Source organism: Rutilus rutilus, assembly GCF_951802725.1.
Source record: "Rutilus rutilus genome assembly, chromosome: 17".
Taxonomy (NCBI): Eukaryota; Metazoa; Chordata; class Actinopteri; order Cypriniformes; family Leuciscidae; genus Rutilus; species Rutilus rutilus.
Window position 1 is genome coordinate 28,306,518 of NC_140230.1, and position 19,130 is coordinate 28,325,647.

At 37.2% G+C, this 19,130-nt stretch overlaps 1 protein-coding gene across 2 annotated transcripts in view; it reads left to right on the plus strand.

The window, feature by feature from the left end:
• Positions 1-19,130, plus strand: part of osbpl10b (oxysterol binding protein-like 10b) — a 50,166-nt gene that overhangs the window by 25,203 nt on the left and 5,833 nt on the right. For both annotated transcript variants that reach the window (XM_084385785.1, XM_084385784.1), the window contains 2 exons: positions 10,594-10,740; positions 13,717-14,206. In XM_084385785.1, coding sequence (XP_084241911.1) covers positions 10,594-10,740; positions 13,717-14,206 — 637 coding nt within the window. The remainder of the gene's footprint in view (positions 1-10,593; positions 10,741-13,716; positions 14,207-19,130) is intronic.

Genomic DNA, 19,130 nt, shown 5'->3' on the forward strand with positions numbered 1-19,130 from the left:
TTATCACACTTTGGATATTGTAGCCCCGGAGATACGTAATTATCCGAAGTCTTCGCGCTGCGTAATGTGATTGCCATCTCCAAAAAGCCACTTCAGCTTCTGTGGGAATTAAAGGAATAGTTCATCCACAAATGAAAACCGTGTCCTCATTTACTTACCCTCATGTCATTCCAAAGTCAAACCATATGACTGACTGACTTCCGCAGAACACAAAAGGAGACCTTTTGCAGCTGTGATTGATCTAATCACTAATCATATGACTGTTAGTTCTACTGTGTTAAGCACTTTTTGGGTATGTCTAGTATGTGATGTATATAGATATACATGGTCTTTGACCTGACCTGAGCATCCTTAGTCTGCACTTTTCTGCACATCTGCGCTTCTGAGACCATTACATAAAACATTTCCATCACAAAAGTGAATAAGAACTTAAAGGACATAATGCACTTTATGTGAGGTAAAGTCATTATTCAGTGAAAAACTTGACATCCACCCTATCTCTCAATAGCTCATAGTTCATATAAGTGGTGAAGTATGATCCACAAATACATTTTTAATTTGAATCGACTCATTTGTGATTTGATGACAAGCTTATAATCAATTAAATCATAAAAAAGTCAAATAAATAATTTTAAGATAAAAAAAAAGATCAAATTTAAAAATCTGAAAAAAGATCCGCACATGAAAATTGGCCAAAAAGCTCACAATATTGTCCAGAGGCCACAAATAAATTTCAAAAGTGGAAGGTGCGCAAATCTTTTTCGTGTTCAGCCCTTCATCAGTGTCATGTGTTTCCAAGCATACACCTGCAGTCATTTACAAACTTATTATCGTAATCAATGTAATATACCGGAAGATAAAAAAATGTGAAATATTTTATTCTGTTGTGTACATGTCATGTGACTGTGGTGGCAAACAATTTTCTAATACTGAATAAGAGACAAACAGGTATCAATTGTCTTTAACAATTATTTATTCCCTTGCAAGGAAAGGTCAGCAGTCATACAGATTGTTTTCCCGAGGCTAAATCAAGATACATCTTAGCCATAACTAACACTTTGTTTAGATTTGTCTATCGTATTTAATCATATTACACCCTTGAATGGAGACTCTCTGTCTCGGTCATACATTCAGTCACATTAACTTTTGTCAGGTCATATATAAGGACATACATATATGTATATTCATAAGGGTGTGTATCGACACTACATTCATCCGATTATCATCATATTTCTAAGATTCTATGAATATAAGAAAATGCAAACATATAGAACATATTACATTTCTTCCACATGACCATTATCATAAATCAGAGAACCGTGAACATGCGAATATGTTGTTAAGTTATTGAAAAAACGTATCTTTAAATCTTAGAGGGTGTTTCAAGTAAAAATTTGAGGTCAAAAGTGTTTCGCCTGACAAAAAATATTGGGAATCCCTGATTTATATGATGCTTTTGCCTCTTTTTTGGCACTTAACATTTCCCTATTAATTGTAATCAAAAAGAGTGAATAATACAATATTCAGAAGGCCTTCTTTTGTGTTTCACAGATAAATAAATAAAAATCATACAGGTTTGAAACGACATGAGGGTGAGGATCTTCACTTTTGGGTGAACTATCCCTTTAATATTTACAACTGTCCTTTCAGATACATTATGTCCAGATATTTTATTTGTATTTAAAACAGTCCCGTTTTGTTGATCAAATTAGTTGACCAGAACTAACTGCTGCATAACATTTATAATGCATTGACCTTGACCTTTAAAATTTGATTTTGTGGTTATCCTACTTTCTTATTAAAGTAGATTCATCTGAATGTACGATTCTACATGAGTTTGAGATAATTTAATTATTTTTGATAGACAGGGCCATGAGTCGATGGAGTATCTACCCTCCCAATGAGAATCGCATGGCCGGTAGTTCAGCCACACCGGTTTAAAATTCACAGGGATTGCTCAAGGATATCGAGGGAACACAACAAATGATTAGCCAAGCGATTTATTCAGCAGCCGCCCCAGTGATTCTTCTTGTCTGAATGCAGAAACAGCAAGACATGCTGTAAAACAACAGTGCCGCCCGAGAGGTTATAAATCTTGGCTGCGTTCGGGATTGGAGCGGCGGGACTTCTGCTGGCCAAATGCCAACGTGTTCGTTTGAGTCTTTTAATTGACAAATATGTACCTTTGCGTGTTTAAATACCTTCAGATTGTGTTTGCTCTGATGTAAATGAAACATAAAACAATCTCTCGTGGCAGATTGCCTATTGTTTTCTTTATTAGAATGGTTGTACTTCTTCATAATATCCAGTAGAGGAAGGCAGAGCGCAGAAAAGATTGCTGTGATTGAAGATTGCAAGTGAACCGCAGAGGAAAGCAGTCACGACTAGCGGTCACGGCTGAATAAAACTGTCTGGGAAGGAAGTGTGTAGGTTTGTGTAATGTACACAGAGCGTTTAACTGGTTCTTTTTTTAAGACAACATTTTTATTGGATTTTTGGGACTTCTGGGATTGAAATGAGGCTGTCAGCAGTCTCAACTCAGAAAGGAGAGAGGGAGGGAGAGATTTCAGTGTTGTCTGTCTGTTCATGGTCTGACAGCTCTCTCTTTTGTGCTGTCAGAGGAAAATAATGCCAGCAAAACTGCAGGGAACAGAAAAACAAAAACCGAGCTTTGAGACATGGCCCATCAAGCATGCAGATCCCAGATGTTTGACAGGAGAGGCAGCGGTGCAGATCTTTGTCAAGATTCAAATTGGTGTGTGTATGGGTGTTTGGTGTCTCTCGGGTGAGCTGTGTGTGTGTGAGTAGAAGGCAAACATCTGTCCTCGTCACTGTTGGGGCAGAAAGGTAACACTCTCAGGAACACAACAGGGAGGGTTTGAATTTGTGTTCTTGGAAATGGTCAGACTCAGTTCACCAGACATACTGGGCCACAGCTAAGACAGGTGTTAGTGGGAATGGAACCATAACTAAGTTATCGATTTGGTTCATATTTTGATTCTGATTTACAAGAATGCAGACATTCAAGATCCATTAATGACGTTTTTGTAGTTAAAGGGGTGATGAACTGAGAAATCAAACTTTCCTTGAGCTTTTGACTAAGGTCATCATACAATAAGAATATCCTGTAAGTTTCAGAACTGAAAACTTCCTTGTTAGTCCAATAAAAGCTTTTATTGACACCAGGCACAGCAAACGACAGGGTTTTCAAAGTGGAGATCTATGACGTCAAAGGGTATCAAACACCACCTCCGCAGAAGATCAACGCCTACTTCAACATTGCCTGTTTAGCCCCACCCACCGATTCATATGCGCATACATACAGTCGGCATCTAGTCATAGTTGGGGGCGTGGTCTGGTGTGGCTAGGGTGGAGTCGGTGGGGGGGAAAACACCGTGAACATCGTGTGTATTTAAATGACAAAAATGTCGTATTGCGAGTCATTGACACCTGCCGACCGCCAACGGTACATTGCAAAATGAACTGCAATAGGTTATGATTGCCCTTATTTAATTAAAAACTGGGTCAATGACCCAACCAAATGGCCGGAGGTGTCGTTTCCAGACATATTTTGTTATCTGGTTGAATCTCCAGGTAAGACATCGCGGTAGCTGTAGCGGTAACATTAGCCTATAACTCAATCAACTTTTGTATATGTTGTATACTATAACTCCAGAAAACCTTGTCACTTACCAATTGTACGTATGTTTCACTCCAAACTATTAATCCTTTTGTAAAACGGTGATCAGTAGTACGAAGTTGCCGAGGGACTGTGCTGACAGTTATCCCTAACTCACAGACTGCAGTCTGTATTGAGTGTAGACCTCGAACTACTCCAAAGGTTCACGGCTTGTGTCATTACGTAGCGATTGGCCTATCAAGCGAGCCTTCAGCTGATAACGATAATGTGAATGAGACATCCCTTATGAAAAGGGACCAAAAACAACTATAGGAATACTATAGTATTTTTGGACATACTATAGAAGTACTATAGAGGTATTACAGAACATCACAGAAGTATTATACACTACTATAATAGAAGTATTATACACTACTTTCCGGTTCTGTGTGTTTATTCGGAAGGATGTAGAACTTCAATTCATAATTTGTTTGTTTATTGGCGGTACAGAAAACGACACAGCAACTCTTCGGCATGATTGTCCCGTGTATTTCAATTAGCGCCAAGGCATTGTTTTCCCCCAAGGGCTAAATTCACATCACGTGACGGGGCGTTCCCGGGGGCGTTTCCAGACCAACCGTCTGAATGTATTACATGAAACTCATTATAATATGCAAAATTGTTATCCAATCATAGCTGTGGGCGTTTACTTCCAAGTCTTCAATGCGGCACGCCCATAAAAATCGAGCGTTTCAGGATCTAGGCTCAAAATCAGGTGTTTGAATGTAAAAACCAAGCGAACGTCATAAGTTGACCTCAGACTACAATCTAAAAAAAAAAAAAAAGCCGGTTCATGACCCCTTTAAACTCCCACAAGCACTAGCTATTTTTTAAGTTTGTTACTTTTTACTTTTTACTTTTTTTTTTTCTTTTTTTTTTTGGGTAACCCTTTACAATAAGGTCTTATTTGTTAACATTAGTTAATGCTTCAGCTAACATGAATTATCAAAGAGCAACAATGTTTTTACAGCATGTATTAATCTTTGTTTATGTTCATGTTAGTTACAGTTTTGACTTAAAAAATGTATTAGTACTACATGCTGTAGAAGTATTGTTCATTGTTAGTTCATGTTAACTGTAGACAACTATTGTTAATAAACAAAACCTTATTGTAAAGTGTTGCCATTTTTAATATTTAAATGATCTTTTAATAATTCACTTGATTGAGTAAATTTTCTTGGAATATTTTACTAAATTTGGGAATAATTCTGGGAATAATCACTAAAAAATGAGGCACTAAATGAAATTATCATTATTATTTTACCCAATGTATATCAATAATACCATAAAAAAGTAAAATAATGTAATGTGTAATGTAAAATCATATAAAAAAAATTGAAAAGTAAAATGTACCTTGTAGTTTACTTTTTTAAAATGATTATTATTATTTTATCAATGTAATGTAATTTTTTTTTACATTTTTAAATATTTATACATTATTATTGTTATTGTTGTTGTTATTATTTTATCCGTGTAAAATAATATTGTAATAATATTTTAAAATGTAAAAGGTTGCATTTAGTTTGTAGTTGGTTTTAAGATTTATAGCCCTGGTTTCACAGAGAAAGCTTAAGCCTAGTCATGCATGTCTGTCTGTGAAACCAGGCCATAAATTATTACTATTATCCTTATTTGTACACTTCAATTTAATGCTACTAGTGTATATATATAGATTTTTGGATAAGATTGGAATGGTGAATTCAAATGGTTTGACTTCTGTGTTAGCATTTGTGTTGTTCATGATCATTGTGTTGCACCCCTGCGATCTGTTTGTTTCTACAGTCAGTTGTACTGCTATTTTAATTCAACATGGTAGAGTTGATTAAAGGCTCTTTGTCTGAGCAGCGTGGTTTCATCCTGTTCTCAGTGCGTAGGCACTCACGTTAACCGTGTCCCTGAAGACAACGTGCTGCCGCTGATCATTAATTCATGAAGGTGGTGCTGTTTTAAAACACTGCGTTCCCACAACCCTGTGCAGTTTTCTCAAGAGCTCTAACATGATGTCAGGTCACCTGACCAAAGTCAGCTGATTTTTATCATCGGGCCCTGAAAAGGAAGGTTTCCACAAACAGTGTCTCCTATAAGTGGTTATTTTATCATTTAAAGTCTTAGCAAAGTCTCTCCCAACGCTTTTGAACCCCACTGTATGTCATCGAGTGTATGAGAGAGCTAATTGGATTCTGTATAAAAAGCATCTCTGTATGCTAAGCCGAAGCCTGGAGCCAGAGCTGTACTTGGGTTGTGTTTGTGAACTCTTTATTTCTGCTGTATATTAAATGCATAGCATAGTATAATCTGAGATCATACCAATGTGAAGTCTATAGTCCACAGTTAATCCTCTGACTAGGGATTTTCTCATTTTCTCTTCCCTGTTTTTTCTTTCCTCTGTTGCTCATCACACACTGAGGTTGTGCTGATTCTAGGATTTCAGGCTTAAGATCATAAATACAACCTTTTTTGGCTGACTTTTATTATTATTTAAACCGATGAAAATTGATAATGTCAGTCATGATTTGATTGCACTCTCAAGAGTTAAGACATTTTTAGAGAAAATTGAATTGTATGTAAATAGACCTTTTTTCTTTTTCTGAGATTAAATGTGGGCATCATATTACTGTTGAATCGCTTATCGTTAAACGTTTTCAAAGATTTCTCATAATATTTTTTAAATAAATAGTAGGCAGTATGCAGTGTATACTCTGTGCAGTATTTGCAGTATTCTAGTATTCCATTGTGAACATAGTCCCGCATACACACACTAGGTTCAGGAGGTCACTGTGGAGTCATGTGCGGATCAGACCATGTCATGGGAACATATGGGGATTAAACACATCATCTGAAATTACACTGAACACATCACACTCTGAAACATACTGTACTAACATCATGCCGAACACTGGGTTTCATTTACTGGGACACTTGAATTTATACGTTACCATTCAAAAGTTTGAGGTCAGTGAATCTTTTTTTTTTTTTTTTGAAATAAATGAATTATTTCATTCAGCAAGGATGCATTAAAGTAGTCAAAAATTACAGTAAAGAACTTTCTGTCATGGCAACTCTCTGAGAGATTGGCATGATAATGGTAATAGATATTGGTAATGGTAATGTATTTGTTCTTGGCGGAATGAGGGCCCTATTTTAACGATCTGAAACGCAAGTGTCAAAGCGCAAGTAACTTTGTGGGCGGGTCTTGGCGCTGTTGCTATTTTCCCGGCGGGATAAATGACTCTTGCGCCTGGCGCAAATCTAAAAGGGGTTGGTCTGAAGTAGTTTCATTATTCATAGGTGTGGTTTGGGCGTAACGTGAAATAAACCAATCAGAGCGACATCTCACATTCCCTTTAAGAGCAGGCGCGCTTGTTCTAAAGCGGATTCCTATTATAACGGCGGATTTGCCAGGCGCACGACAGGAACGGTTCAAGGCCGAGGAGACCGACGTTCTCGTCAGGGACGTTGGGGATGGAGAAACACACCCAAATTAACTTCGGTTAAACAGGCGTATGATAATTTGGGTAAATGTGTAAGCTAGATGTATGCTTTTATAATAAACTGTCTATCTATCTATCTATCTATCTATCTATCTATCTATCTATCTATCTATCTATCTATCTATCTATCTATCTATCTATCTATTTATCTTTCATAATAATGTATGATTTGCAAAAATGATAACTGCTGCGTCTGTGTGTAGATGAGAGAATCAAAGTGTATGCGCGTTGTGCACACGCTACATTGATTAAGGCCAAGCATGCGCCCTTAAAATAGCATATGAATAACATGCGCAACCCTCCACTGACTTTAAACTGTTTTTTTTTCGGTTAGTGGCGCAATTGTTTTCTAAACCTGTAAAATAGCATGAGGGAACGTTTGCGCCGGAACACGCCTCCTCTTTGCGCTGAACCGCCCCGGGGAGCGCAAGTGTATTTCTTAGTTAACCGACGTGCTTCTGTGGAGGGAAAAGTCCGCTTTGCGCGGGTGCAAAATAGGAATGATACATGCGTCCGTGTACAAAGTCAATTGCGCTGGGTGCAAGATAGGGCCCTAGATCTGCTATGCTGCTGCTGCTGCTGCAGAGCAAGTGCTGAGATTTGTTACTGCCAATTCATTCACAGACATTGCTATGAGCATGTAAGACATTTAGTTTTAACCATCTATTCATCAAATAGTCCTGAAAAAAAAGTATAGGTTTCCATAAACATATTAATCAGCAGAACCGTTTTCAACTTGGATATTAAGAAATGTTTCTTGAGCACCAAATCAGCATATTAGCTTGATTTCTGAAGGAACATGTGACACTGAAGACTGGAGTAATGATGCTGAAAATTTCAGCTTTGCCATCACATGAATCTATCGAAATGCTAATAATCTAATAAAACTAGTAAGTATTACAGTACATCCCCAATGTGTCACTTTATTTTATTTTATTGGGGACTTGTAAATGTTCAGGTTAGTGCAGGTGTGTTGACTAGTATTAGCACAGTAACTAAAGGGGATGTTTGATGACTGCAGGTAGAACTGGAATGACTGGACACACTAAGTATACCTGCACTTTGAAAAGTTCAGTTTTAATAATTTGTCTTTAGTCAGACTGAAATTGTAGTGAATTTTTCCAGCATGTTAAGCTAACTACACTTGTCCTCAGCATTGTGTGCATGCTCTGAGAAACAGAGGTGATGCATCATAATGGGGGCGGGGCAGAGGTGAAATTGGTGTAAATGCACTATGAAAGTGAATGTCTCAATTTTAATCTTCTTAGCTGTCATGATTTCCATCTATTCGCTGCAATGTCTCTATTCTCCATCCTGAGCAAACAAACTCATGAAGTTCAGCTGTAGTTCAAGAGACCTGTGGTGTGGAAGCAGCGTGAGAGAGAGAGAGAGAGCGTGAGAGAGAGAGAGCGTGTGAGAGAGAGAGAGAGCGAGAGAAAGAGAAAGAGAAAGAGAGAGAGAGAGAGATGTGTGTGTGTAGGTTGGCAAAGTGGGAGGGAGCAGCGCTTCCTTAGCTCAGGGACAGCTGGGCAGCGAGATAAGAGTGTCAGAGTTAGTGAGAGATCGTGAAAGAGAGAGTTTTGTCGAGACCACCACAGTGAAACTGTGAGATGAACACCCAAGAACTATTCCTGAACCAGCTCTGAAATGAATGTAAGTTTGAGTTCATTTGAATCATTAGGGCAGCATGTTTATCCTGTTGGCGAGAGAGAGCAATCCCTTTGGATTGCTGGGAGTGAGGAAAGTTGGAAACTCCATTCATTGTTGTAATGTTTTCATATTGGTCCTATTGTTGTGCTATCAGAGGTTTCTCTTAGCTCAGGAGACAAAATGGTATGATTTATGTATGTATAAAGTAAATGTATTTAGGAAACAATTGCCTTAAGGACAGTTTGATGAGAAATACTTGAGTTTTTGTATTGAAATCTCTGGCTTTTGATCACTGACTTTGGTACATGGTACATTAAGATCTCTTCTGAAACTTTAAAGGAGACGCGTGAGATTCCTCCATTTTCTTTCCATTCAATCTCGTTGTTTTCTAGAAGAAACATCAAAGTACTTTTTCTTTCATTTCGCTGCATCTTTAAAATCTCTGCATATCTAATTAGCTTTCATTTGATTTGCATAAACAGCTTCTGCATCCAACTTTTGGCTAGTTACTGTAGCTACCAAACAGTCCAACAAAACAAAACCACCCAACTGAACCTCCACAGAGAAAGGAGGACACAAATGAATAGTTTCGAGTGTCCTTGACATGATCCTTTGCCTACAAGGACAGTGGGATATAAACAGAGCTGATTGAACAACATGCCGGCATGGAACATTGTATTTAGTATTGATGATGCATTGTGTGTATAGATTTGTGGTCACGCTGGATGTGTGGCCTTGCATGTGACCTCATTCGCATGTGTTTATTTAATCATATATGTGATGTCGTAGAGGGAAGGAGAAAGTGCTCTGCTCTTGTTCTATGAAATATTCAGCTGCAGCTCGAAATGAGGGCGTTCCATCCTGCACAATGAGCTCCCGTACTTTTTTCCGGGAACACAATATTCCCTTTTTACCATTATTAGAGAATGCAGAAGGAAAGAGAGAAGAAAAAAAAAAAGATGATAAATGGTTTGCAAGAGAATCTAATAAAATCTAGCCATAACGCCACGGGCAATGGTATGTGCCCAGTCGTAAGTGTTACCTCGGGGATTACGGCTAGCCCACAAAACCCTACTGTTTTACTTTACAGTCTAACCATATCGTAACCCATTTAGATCCCATCTGCTGCCCCTAAAGTTACTTACATTTGTGTGCCTTGGAAAGGAAAAAAGAGTGATCCACTGAGAGAGCATCATGTGATCTGCTTAGCTCATCTTTTAACACTATCTACGTAGAGCCCTTAGAGGAAGGGGCTTTTTATGCACTTCCCATGATGCTTTGGGGCTGGCGCTTCTGGAACACTTCTTTACATTATGCATTAGGAACAATGTAAGGTTTTTGCATGAGCGATTGCAGGGGGTACCAACTTCATTAGCCAACCAAGACTGCATAAAAATGCACAGTTGCCTTGCAAACAAAGAGTATCTGTCATTTGGAGAGAGAGAAAAGACATTTTTGATATAACATTTGATATAATCTTTTTTTTTTTGCAACAATTTTACATGTACATTTACAATTTACCTGTGAGTAACTGTGGTTGTCAATTCCAAAAAGCTTACAGTGTGAACTTACAGTATCCTTAGTATCTTTTGACTTTTATGTCATAATTTACCATTATTTGATTTTTATTTTTATTTTGTGGTGGATATGGGCTTTCATAGCTTGCCACAGATGTGGTGCCCTGAAATAAGGCTTAATCATTTTATTTAATCGTAAATCACTAGTGATCTTTGTACAGTAACATTTGTAAATTGTCCTGTGTGTGATTTGCAGAACTCCAGCCCAGAATCGGTGGACTCCAGCGAGGAGATCACAGACACAGAAGATAATGAGGAGGAAGACCTTGGAGTCTTGGATGACCAGAGGAGCATCATCCTTCATCTGCTGTCTCAACTCAAACTGGGCATGGACCTCACACGGGTATACACACACACACACACACACACACGTTGGGTTTTCTTGGAACTTTTCATTTACATAATGATTGTTATACTGTACAAACTGTATATTCTGTCCCCTTACACTAACCTTACCCCTAAACCTACCCATTACAAAAAACTTTTTGCATTTTTACATTTTCAAAAAACATAATTTAGTATGATTTATAAGCTGTTATAAACACAAGGACAAGGATTTCAGATATTGTCATCTTTGTGGGGACATTTTGTCCCCATAATGTAGGGTTTACCAGGCCACACACACACTTCCTGTCCCACCCAAACTGATTATCAAGTTAATGGTACTGAAATAATTCTGCCATTCCATACTTGTATACATCATTCTTCCTTTTCTCATACAAACAGGAACCACTCAAGACTATTTATCTGTTCTCAATCTCAGGGAACAAATGAGGGGTTTTCCAGCTTTTTATGATTTGGAAATTTTGACAAAAACCCCCACTTTGTGCCATAAACACAGATATTTGGAATGGTTTGGAATACACAATGAATTTATTTACCAGTAAAATTTATACCAATATAATTGTATTACATCAAAATATTTGATTATATATTAGTTTTTTTATTTATGTACAGATGAAAACGTTATCAAAATGATTCTCGTTCACACGCATCCGCGGAAACTGGCGATATCACTTTGTAAAGAAAGAATACGCGCCTGCGCACATACTCATTAAAACACGCATGCCTATAGATTAAATGTGTAATACGCATGTGCCATAGTATGCATGCCATCACCGTTTTCACAGATTCACGTTTTTGAAGTTTACATGGGGATGATAACGGTATCGCTTTCAAAACCCATTTTCAAAAACTTGCACCTTGAAACCTACTTCATAATTCTCAGGCCACCAAAACGCCATTGTCGTGTCAATGAACGGCCAGAATGCATTAAAAGTTTTCTGGTTTCAGTTGAAAACGGTGTTGTGTAAGCGGCCCCTAAGTTAATAACTAATGATTTTTACAACGGAAATGAATCAATTAAAAACGTACTTAAGCTAGACAATGACTTTTAACCTAGAGCTGCTGTACAGCCAAAATAATCTTTGCTGCATTCATTTCCTATTATGAATGTAAAGCTGCTTTGAAACAATCTGTATTGTAAAAAGCGCTATATAAATGAAGGTGACTTGACTTTTATTTATTACAATATTTTTTTTAATTATTGTGTCCACGTGCCCATTGTTCACTTAGTCGTTTAGTCCTGTGTATATATACACCCCTGTTTAGCTCAGTCTCTTGTTGGTTCTTGTTGACACTATGTGTGGTTTTCTCTTCTGTATATTTGTATGATCCCCTGAGTATTTTGGTTTATTATTAAAAGACTAATTCTTGGAATTTGAATTTGTCCTACGTTGGATTGAACCACGCTGTTACAGTGCCATCATGCTACGTACAGGGAATATTAACATAATCGTAGCTCAGGGGAAATTCAGCTTCATAATTATACTTTACGTAATCAGTTAACAGGATACTTTATCTGATTTGATGATCCTATTCGTCCTCGTGATTAGGAATCAAATGGACCGATTCAAGCGTGTCGAGAGGTGTCATGATATTATTATTCTAATTACTGTTCATCAGCCTCAGGTCAGGAATGTCTCAGTGTTGGTTTTGATATATGTTTCTCTCTCTACTACCTAGTACCTACAGAGGCGTCTTTGTTTAGTCTCTCTGATATAAACATTTCCTTCTGGGCTTGTGTTTATAGTTCAGCAGGATTTGAGCAGTCATTTGGATAGCTCAGATGATGAAGTTCAGTGATGTGTGTATGTGTATTGTTGGCCTCAGGGGAAAGGGACAGAGCATTAATCCATGGAGTCAGAATCTGTATTACAAAGACAAGCATACAGTTATTATATTATCTTTGAGCACCTAGGTACGTGCTTACACTGTCATCACATTGCATAGTTTAATAATATAAAATAATATTTTAGCAATATTACAAGAATAATATGCTCTTTTGTAATATCGGCGTAGATGTGCGTGCCATGGGTAACCAAAGCCAAGCTGATAAAACAGCACGATTGCAAGTGTGAGAATGTTTTTATACACAAGTAAAAACAGGAAATTTGTATTGAGTAAATTTAGGCACAATATTGCGGGTAGCTTTGTCTGTTTTGGCCCCACCAACAAAAACAGCTCAGGACAATTTCACAGCAGAGCCGTTGTGTGACATAGTAGGGGTGGTTCATTCCTGAAAGAGTCTGCATTTTGAAATGGTTGAGTGAATAATTCAGTGACTTGCTCAATAAGACAGTGGCTGAGTCCGAAATCGCATACTCTCTTGAGTAGGTACATATTTTGAATAAGTAATTACTTCTCGACCGCTAAAAAAGTACGTTCTATATAGTATGAGTGTGTGTAGTATGAACGTAATGTGGACGAACTACATTCGCCATGTTGTCATTATAATGTGACCTACCAGCGTCAGTTTTCGATTCACTGCCATTTATAAATCCTCTCCCGTGGCCTCATGGATATTAAAGTGTCCATCGTATGCAGTATGTCATCCGGGTGCTCTTTTATGAGTAATGTGAATTTGGACTTCTTTTGTTACATACTGTTTTTCACCTACTATAGTAGTGGAGTATGCGATTTCAGATGCAGCCAGACACTTGTTTCATTCCTGAATCGGTTGAATGAGGGATCATAAAAAAAAACATTCACTCATAAAAACAGTCACTTATCACCACCTACTCGTGAAATTATGTAAACTACAGAAAGAATTGCAAAAAATCCCCAGCAGTGCACAGTGGAGCGTACAGAGTGATACAAATAATATAAACGTATTCATTTTGTGATTCATTTGATACAAAATGCATTCATGGTCTGCATTCAGCAATATCCGTGAAATCTTTTTTCACTCACATTCAAATACCATCAAAACTGTCTACAGATTGGTCAGATAATGTAGGCCAATATCTTTTGTTCTTAGGTGGTGCTGCCCACGTTTATCCTAGAGAAGCGCTCCCTTTTGGAGATGTATGCCAACTTCATGGCCCACCCGGATGTGTTTTTGGCCATCACGTCTGGAGCGACGCCAGAGGAACGCATGATCCGGTTTGTGGAATACTACCTGACCGCTTTCCACGAGGGTCGTAAAGGTGCTGTGGCCAAGAAGCCTTACAACCCTATTCTGGGGGAGAGCTTCCACTGCACATGGGACGTGCCGCGAGATAAGGTTCGGCCCCTCAGGACTACCAGCTCAAGCCCGGCACCTGCGGCTGCTCATTCCGCCCAGACCACCTCCAATGATGGGTTAGGATCTTACCGGCTACGCTTTGTGGCTGAACAGGTGTCCCACCACCCCCCGGTCTCTGGATTTTACTGCGAGTGCAAAGAGCGCCGGACATGCGTCAACACCCATGTTTGGACAAAAAGCAAGTTCATGGGCATGTCCATAGGAGTGTCAATGTTAGGAGAAGGTGAGTTTGAGTCTCTTTTAACTCTTTCCCTGCTATGGACTACTTGCACAACTACTTCCGCATTCTACTTAGTACATATCGGGAGTTTCCGGTTAGAGCGTTCAGAGCGCCTACATACATGAGAATGCAGATTATCAGTACGTTTTATTGCTGCCAATAGGTTCTATGCATGATCGCTTCCGCGTTTTGTCTCAGCCCGCCCAGTTACATCCAGTGCTGCGTCGGAAGCCGTTTTTTGGATTCGGTGGAGATAATGGCAAATTACACTCGCTGTTTACAAGAACTTCCAGCGGTTAATGTGAATGATGTTAACAATATTGTGAGGCAGTTAGCTGTCACAGCTAAGAGTAAGAAAGAGAAGGGCTTTAAATGATATATTTCGAGCTACATTGACAACTTTGAGGGTGAGAATTCTCTCAAATCATGTGAAATCTGACTAGCGAATCGGTTTCTAAAATCGTCGTCTCCGTTTCCGAGAAAATGAATGTAATGAAAGTTTTGCCACTAGTACACTTCACTATTACGTGCTATGCGGAAGTAAAGACGCTGGCTGAGATTCTACCGGAAATACGTCAGCAGCGTTCGTGCATAGAGCGAATTGACGGAATTTTCCGTCTTTCCTTGTTTTCACTGTTATACGGTGGGGGGGGCGCTATTACTGAATCTCCTGATCAAAACACATGCGAAGAAGATACAGAATCAAGCGATATCATATGTAATCATATGCATATGTAAAATAACGCAATCATCACTAAACAGCATAACGGCCTAATGCTAATGAATGAAATGTCGACCCAGTACGAGGTATAGGACTGTGAAGCTTTGCGGGTGTTGATGGACTCGATCTACTCCATCCATGTTTTGATCATCGTTCTGAATCCTATGACAAAAAAGCCTCTGACAAAAAAAAAAATTTTCAGCTTTTTGCTCAAAATGTTGCTTGTGTAACACAATTTTCAATTTGAATGTGCTTTTTGGTATGACAAATATTTCACATAAGTATGCACAATATTTTAGTACCATATAGATACCAATAAATTTTTTATTTTTTTTGGTATTTAATTGTTTGTAGTCATTTCCCCTTAATATTACATTTAGTTAAGAAATTGTTTCATGCTTCACATTATGTTGCGATCAGTGTTAATTTATCATTTATATATTATTATTGTTTTTGTTAATATTTTGAATTAGATTTTATTTTTATATTTTCTGTTTTCATTTTTTTTAAATGTATTTAAATATGTCTTGTTTTAAGTTTCAGTTTCATTATAGCACTTCAACTTAAACTAAATTTTAAAATGAGAAATGTTGTTGCATTTTTCTTTTGTTTGTAGTAAAAAAAAAAAAAAACTATTTAGACTGAATAGGATACTTTTAATTTTGGTCATTTACCGTTGATCAACCATACCATGAAAATAATTATATAGTCTTATAGCTATCGACAGATATTAATGTCTTAATAAATAGGCATAAAATCAAAATTGTGCAAAACAAAATACATTCATTTATTTAAAAAAATTATACAGTGTAATTCACAACGAGAGACAATGTACTGTGCAAAGTGACATATCACAGCCAATCAGAATGTGTTTGTTTAATATACAGCTAAGTAGAGCAGGATTTTGGACCAATGAGATTTTACAGTGGGCAGGGCTACACAATGCAATGAGAATTCAGTTCATCCAGTTCTCAAGATCCATCCATAAGATCTTATTACTAGTCTTTGTTTTCATACTTACCAAAAAATAAATAAATAAAATGCTAAATAGTTTCTTAGAAGCATTTATTAATTCATAAAGTTGTGTTGTGTTTATGGCGATCATTTGTCTGCTGGGATCATTGAGTTTTGTTCATTGCTGTTTGATTAAAGCCTGAGGGTTTGCTCATTCAGGCAGAACTGTTTTTCCTCCGTCGCCTCAGATGTGTGTCTAAAGAGCATACTGTTTCCAGATCAGCTGATCTGCCTCAGGGCCTGTGATATTTACTGGTGCTTATATCACAACTCCATCTGTCTGCAGGAACAACAACAGAAATGCACTGCTGTTTGAAATACTCTCCCCTTGATGTGTCACTTCACTCACTCTCTTGATGCTTCGTTCAAGTCCCAAAACTGTAGAGCTGCCAGCAAAGGGAACATTTCCAGGCATTGTTCCTGAAGATTCTGCCTTCATCTAGTTAATATACCTTGTTTTGGCCAGGTTCTTCATTGAGAATGAAATCCCATTCACGTTGTGACAAAATGGCAGATGAAGCCAGATAAACATCATTTATAAATATGCTCACTATAGATGTTTATTTGATCAAAGATAGAGCAATATTGTACTATTTTCTATTTGAATATGTTTTATAATGCAATTTATTCCTGTGATGGCAAAGCTGTATTTCCAGCATCATTACTCCAGTCTTCAGTGTCACATGATCCTTCAGAATCATTCTCATATGCTGATTTGCTGCTCAAGAAACTTTTCTTATTATTATCAATGTTGAAAACAGTTGTGCTTTGATGAATAGTACATTCAAAAGAACAGCATTTAATTGAACCTAAGCATGCAATACTCTCGAACTGAGAGTTCAATGAAGTGGAGGATCATGCAGGATGAAGGTAGCATTTGGTGAGCTTAACCAGTTAGGACTCTTCTGTAATCAGGACAACATTAATTACTTATAAGACGGCTTGCACTAATCCCCCAGAGTAATGTACACAGTGTTAATTGGAGCAGCAGGAATTTTAGAGGAATTTAAACGGATATTTTACACCAAAAATGAAAATTATGTCATTTCCTCACCTTTTTATTATTCATCATCTATCGAACACTGTCTCTCTGTTAACCCTAAAACTAACACCAGGTCATTAAGTCACAGAGCTGTTTGCAAGTGATTCAGTCTGATTCCTCAGTGAATCATTGTGTATTTTGACATTTTCATTGAAAAGACCTGGCTCAAAAAAAAAAATTATTCACTGATCACTGAGATACTGTTATATTTTTTATTTATATTTTCAATTCGTTTTTGTTTTGTTTTCATTTTAGTTCGTTTTTTAATGTCTGTATAGTTTTTATGCATTTTTATTTCAGTTTTTGTTTTTTTAGTACATCAAGTTAAACTAATTGAAAATGAGAAATGTTTCCTTGGCAACAAGCTAAATGAAATAAGTTTAATTGTTTTATTTTTATTTCCGTTAACTTTTAAATACTTTTCATTCGTACACATTACTTAATGCTTAGCTAACATTAACTAACAATGAACAATATATTTATTTAAATAATTTATTATCTTTGTTAATGTTAATTAGTTAGTTAGTAAAAATGTAAATGTTTATTTTTTGTTCATACTAGTTCACAGTGCATTAACGAATGTTAACAAAATAATACAACTTTTGATTTAAACCCTCTGGTGCTCTTCATCTGGCAGTCAAAAATGAATTGAATTTTAATTTTTAAAAAATTGTTTCAATTAAATGAATGTACTCTTAGTTTTTGTTTAATATTTTCTATTTTTAGGGGATTTTATGGTAATATTTATGCAGTAATGCATTTATTCACTTTTTGAGTTCAATTAAACTGAAGAAAAAAAAAAAAAAATGAAATTTCCAACTTAAACTGTCATAAATCTTGAATGTTTTGGTGCAAATACTTGTTTTGGTCTCTTTTTAAGGATGACAGATTATTGCTGAAGTGAAAAAAGTTTTATAAAAGTGAAATTAAATAAGTTTTTGTGAGTTTTCTGTTATTATTATGAAAAATGCCTTTTGACCTTGATTTAATCAGGACCTTTTCGAATCATATCCATGGAAAAGGTTTTTTTTTTGTGAGTTCACATAGCAGGTGCCAAAACCTTTACCAAGTTTCGTATCATTCCTATGAAGCAAACAAATTGTACAAAAAAAACAAAACGCAAAATTTTTCATTCAAATATGACCGAAGAGCACCAGAGAGTTCAAATGTATAAGTACACGTTGAAATGAATTTTTTCTTAGATCAGGGGTTTTCAAAGTCAAAGACAGTGGGCTTCCCTTCTAACATATACACGATGCCCCCCCCCCCACCCCAATTAAACTGCATAGTATGAACAGCACTGTATGAATTACATATACACAGATTCTTAATAAAGCTATGAAAGATATTCACTTTCCTTATGCAGGGATCCAATATAATTATAATTTCCCCAACTGTTTACTTTCACTTTAGACATAACTGACTGTGTTTACATGAACACTCACCAAAACGGGCATTTTGAAATTAGCATTGTCAAATAGCCTTCCAGGTTCGCCTACAAATTGACATCATGACTGAATTAAGGATGCTTGAACACCCTTAACACAGTGAATGTCCCTTCTGCAAATCAGCCATGTCGGCTCAATCAAATGTGGTTTCCTCATGCGTCAGCACAGATGAATTCATCTGTCCTCTACTGGGATCATCAGAGAAGCTCTGGTCTCAGCATTATCACAAGGAGCTGGGGCCGAAACACGCTTGACCCTTCTGGAGCAGGGAGCCGAACTGCACCTGCCCCCCCCTTCAGCTCTCTTGTCGCTGGGAAACAGATGTGCTGTTGTCAGACCTGGCTGAAAGCCCACAGAGATTTTGCCACTAGACAGCTGTCCATTATGTAACCAGAATAAAAAAATAGGCCAGGCCCGCTGAGAGAGCTGCTGCGAACATGCTCACACTGTTCAGATTTTACCTGAGTTATACAGATAGACACAAGTCATCATTTTAAGAAATAACTTCCAACTGTAGTTTGAGGTTTGCATTATAATATAGTGTATTTAAATCTAAGTACACTATAAAAAAAAAGTTATATAGAAAAAATCTGTCATCCTGATGACTGGTAAATCAGAACAGGTCAAAACGCATGACACTGGACTATACAGAAGGATTATAGTATTCCAGAAGGAATGCTAATACTTTGCTAATATAATTTG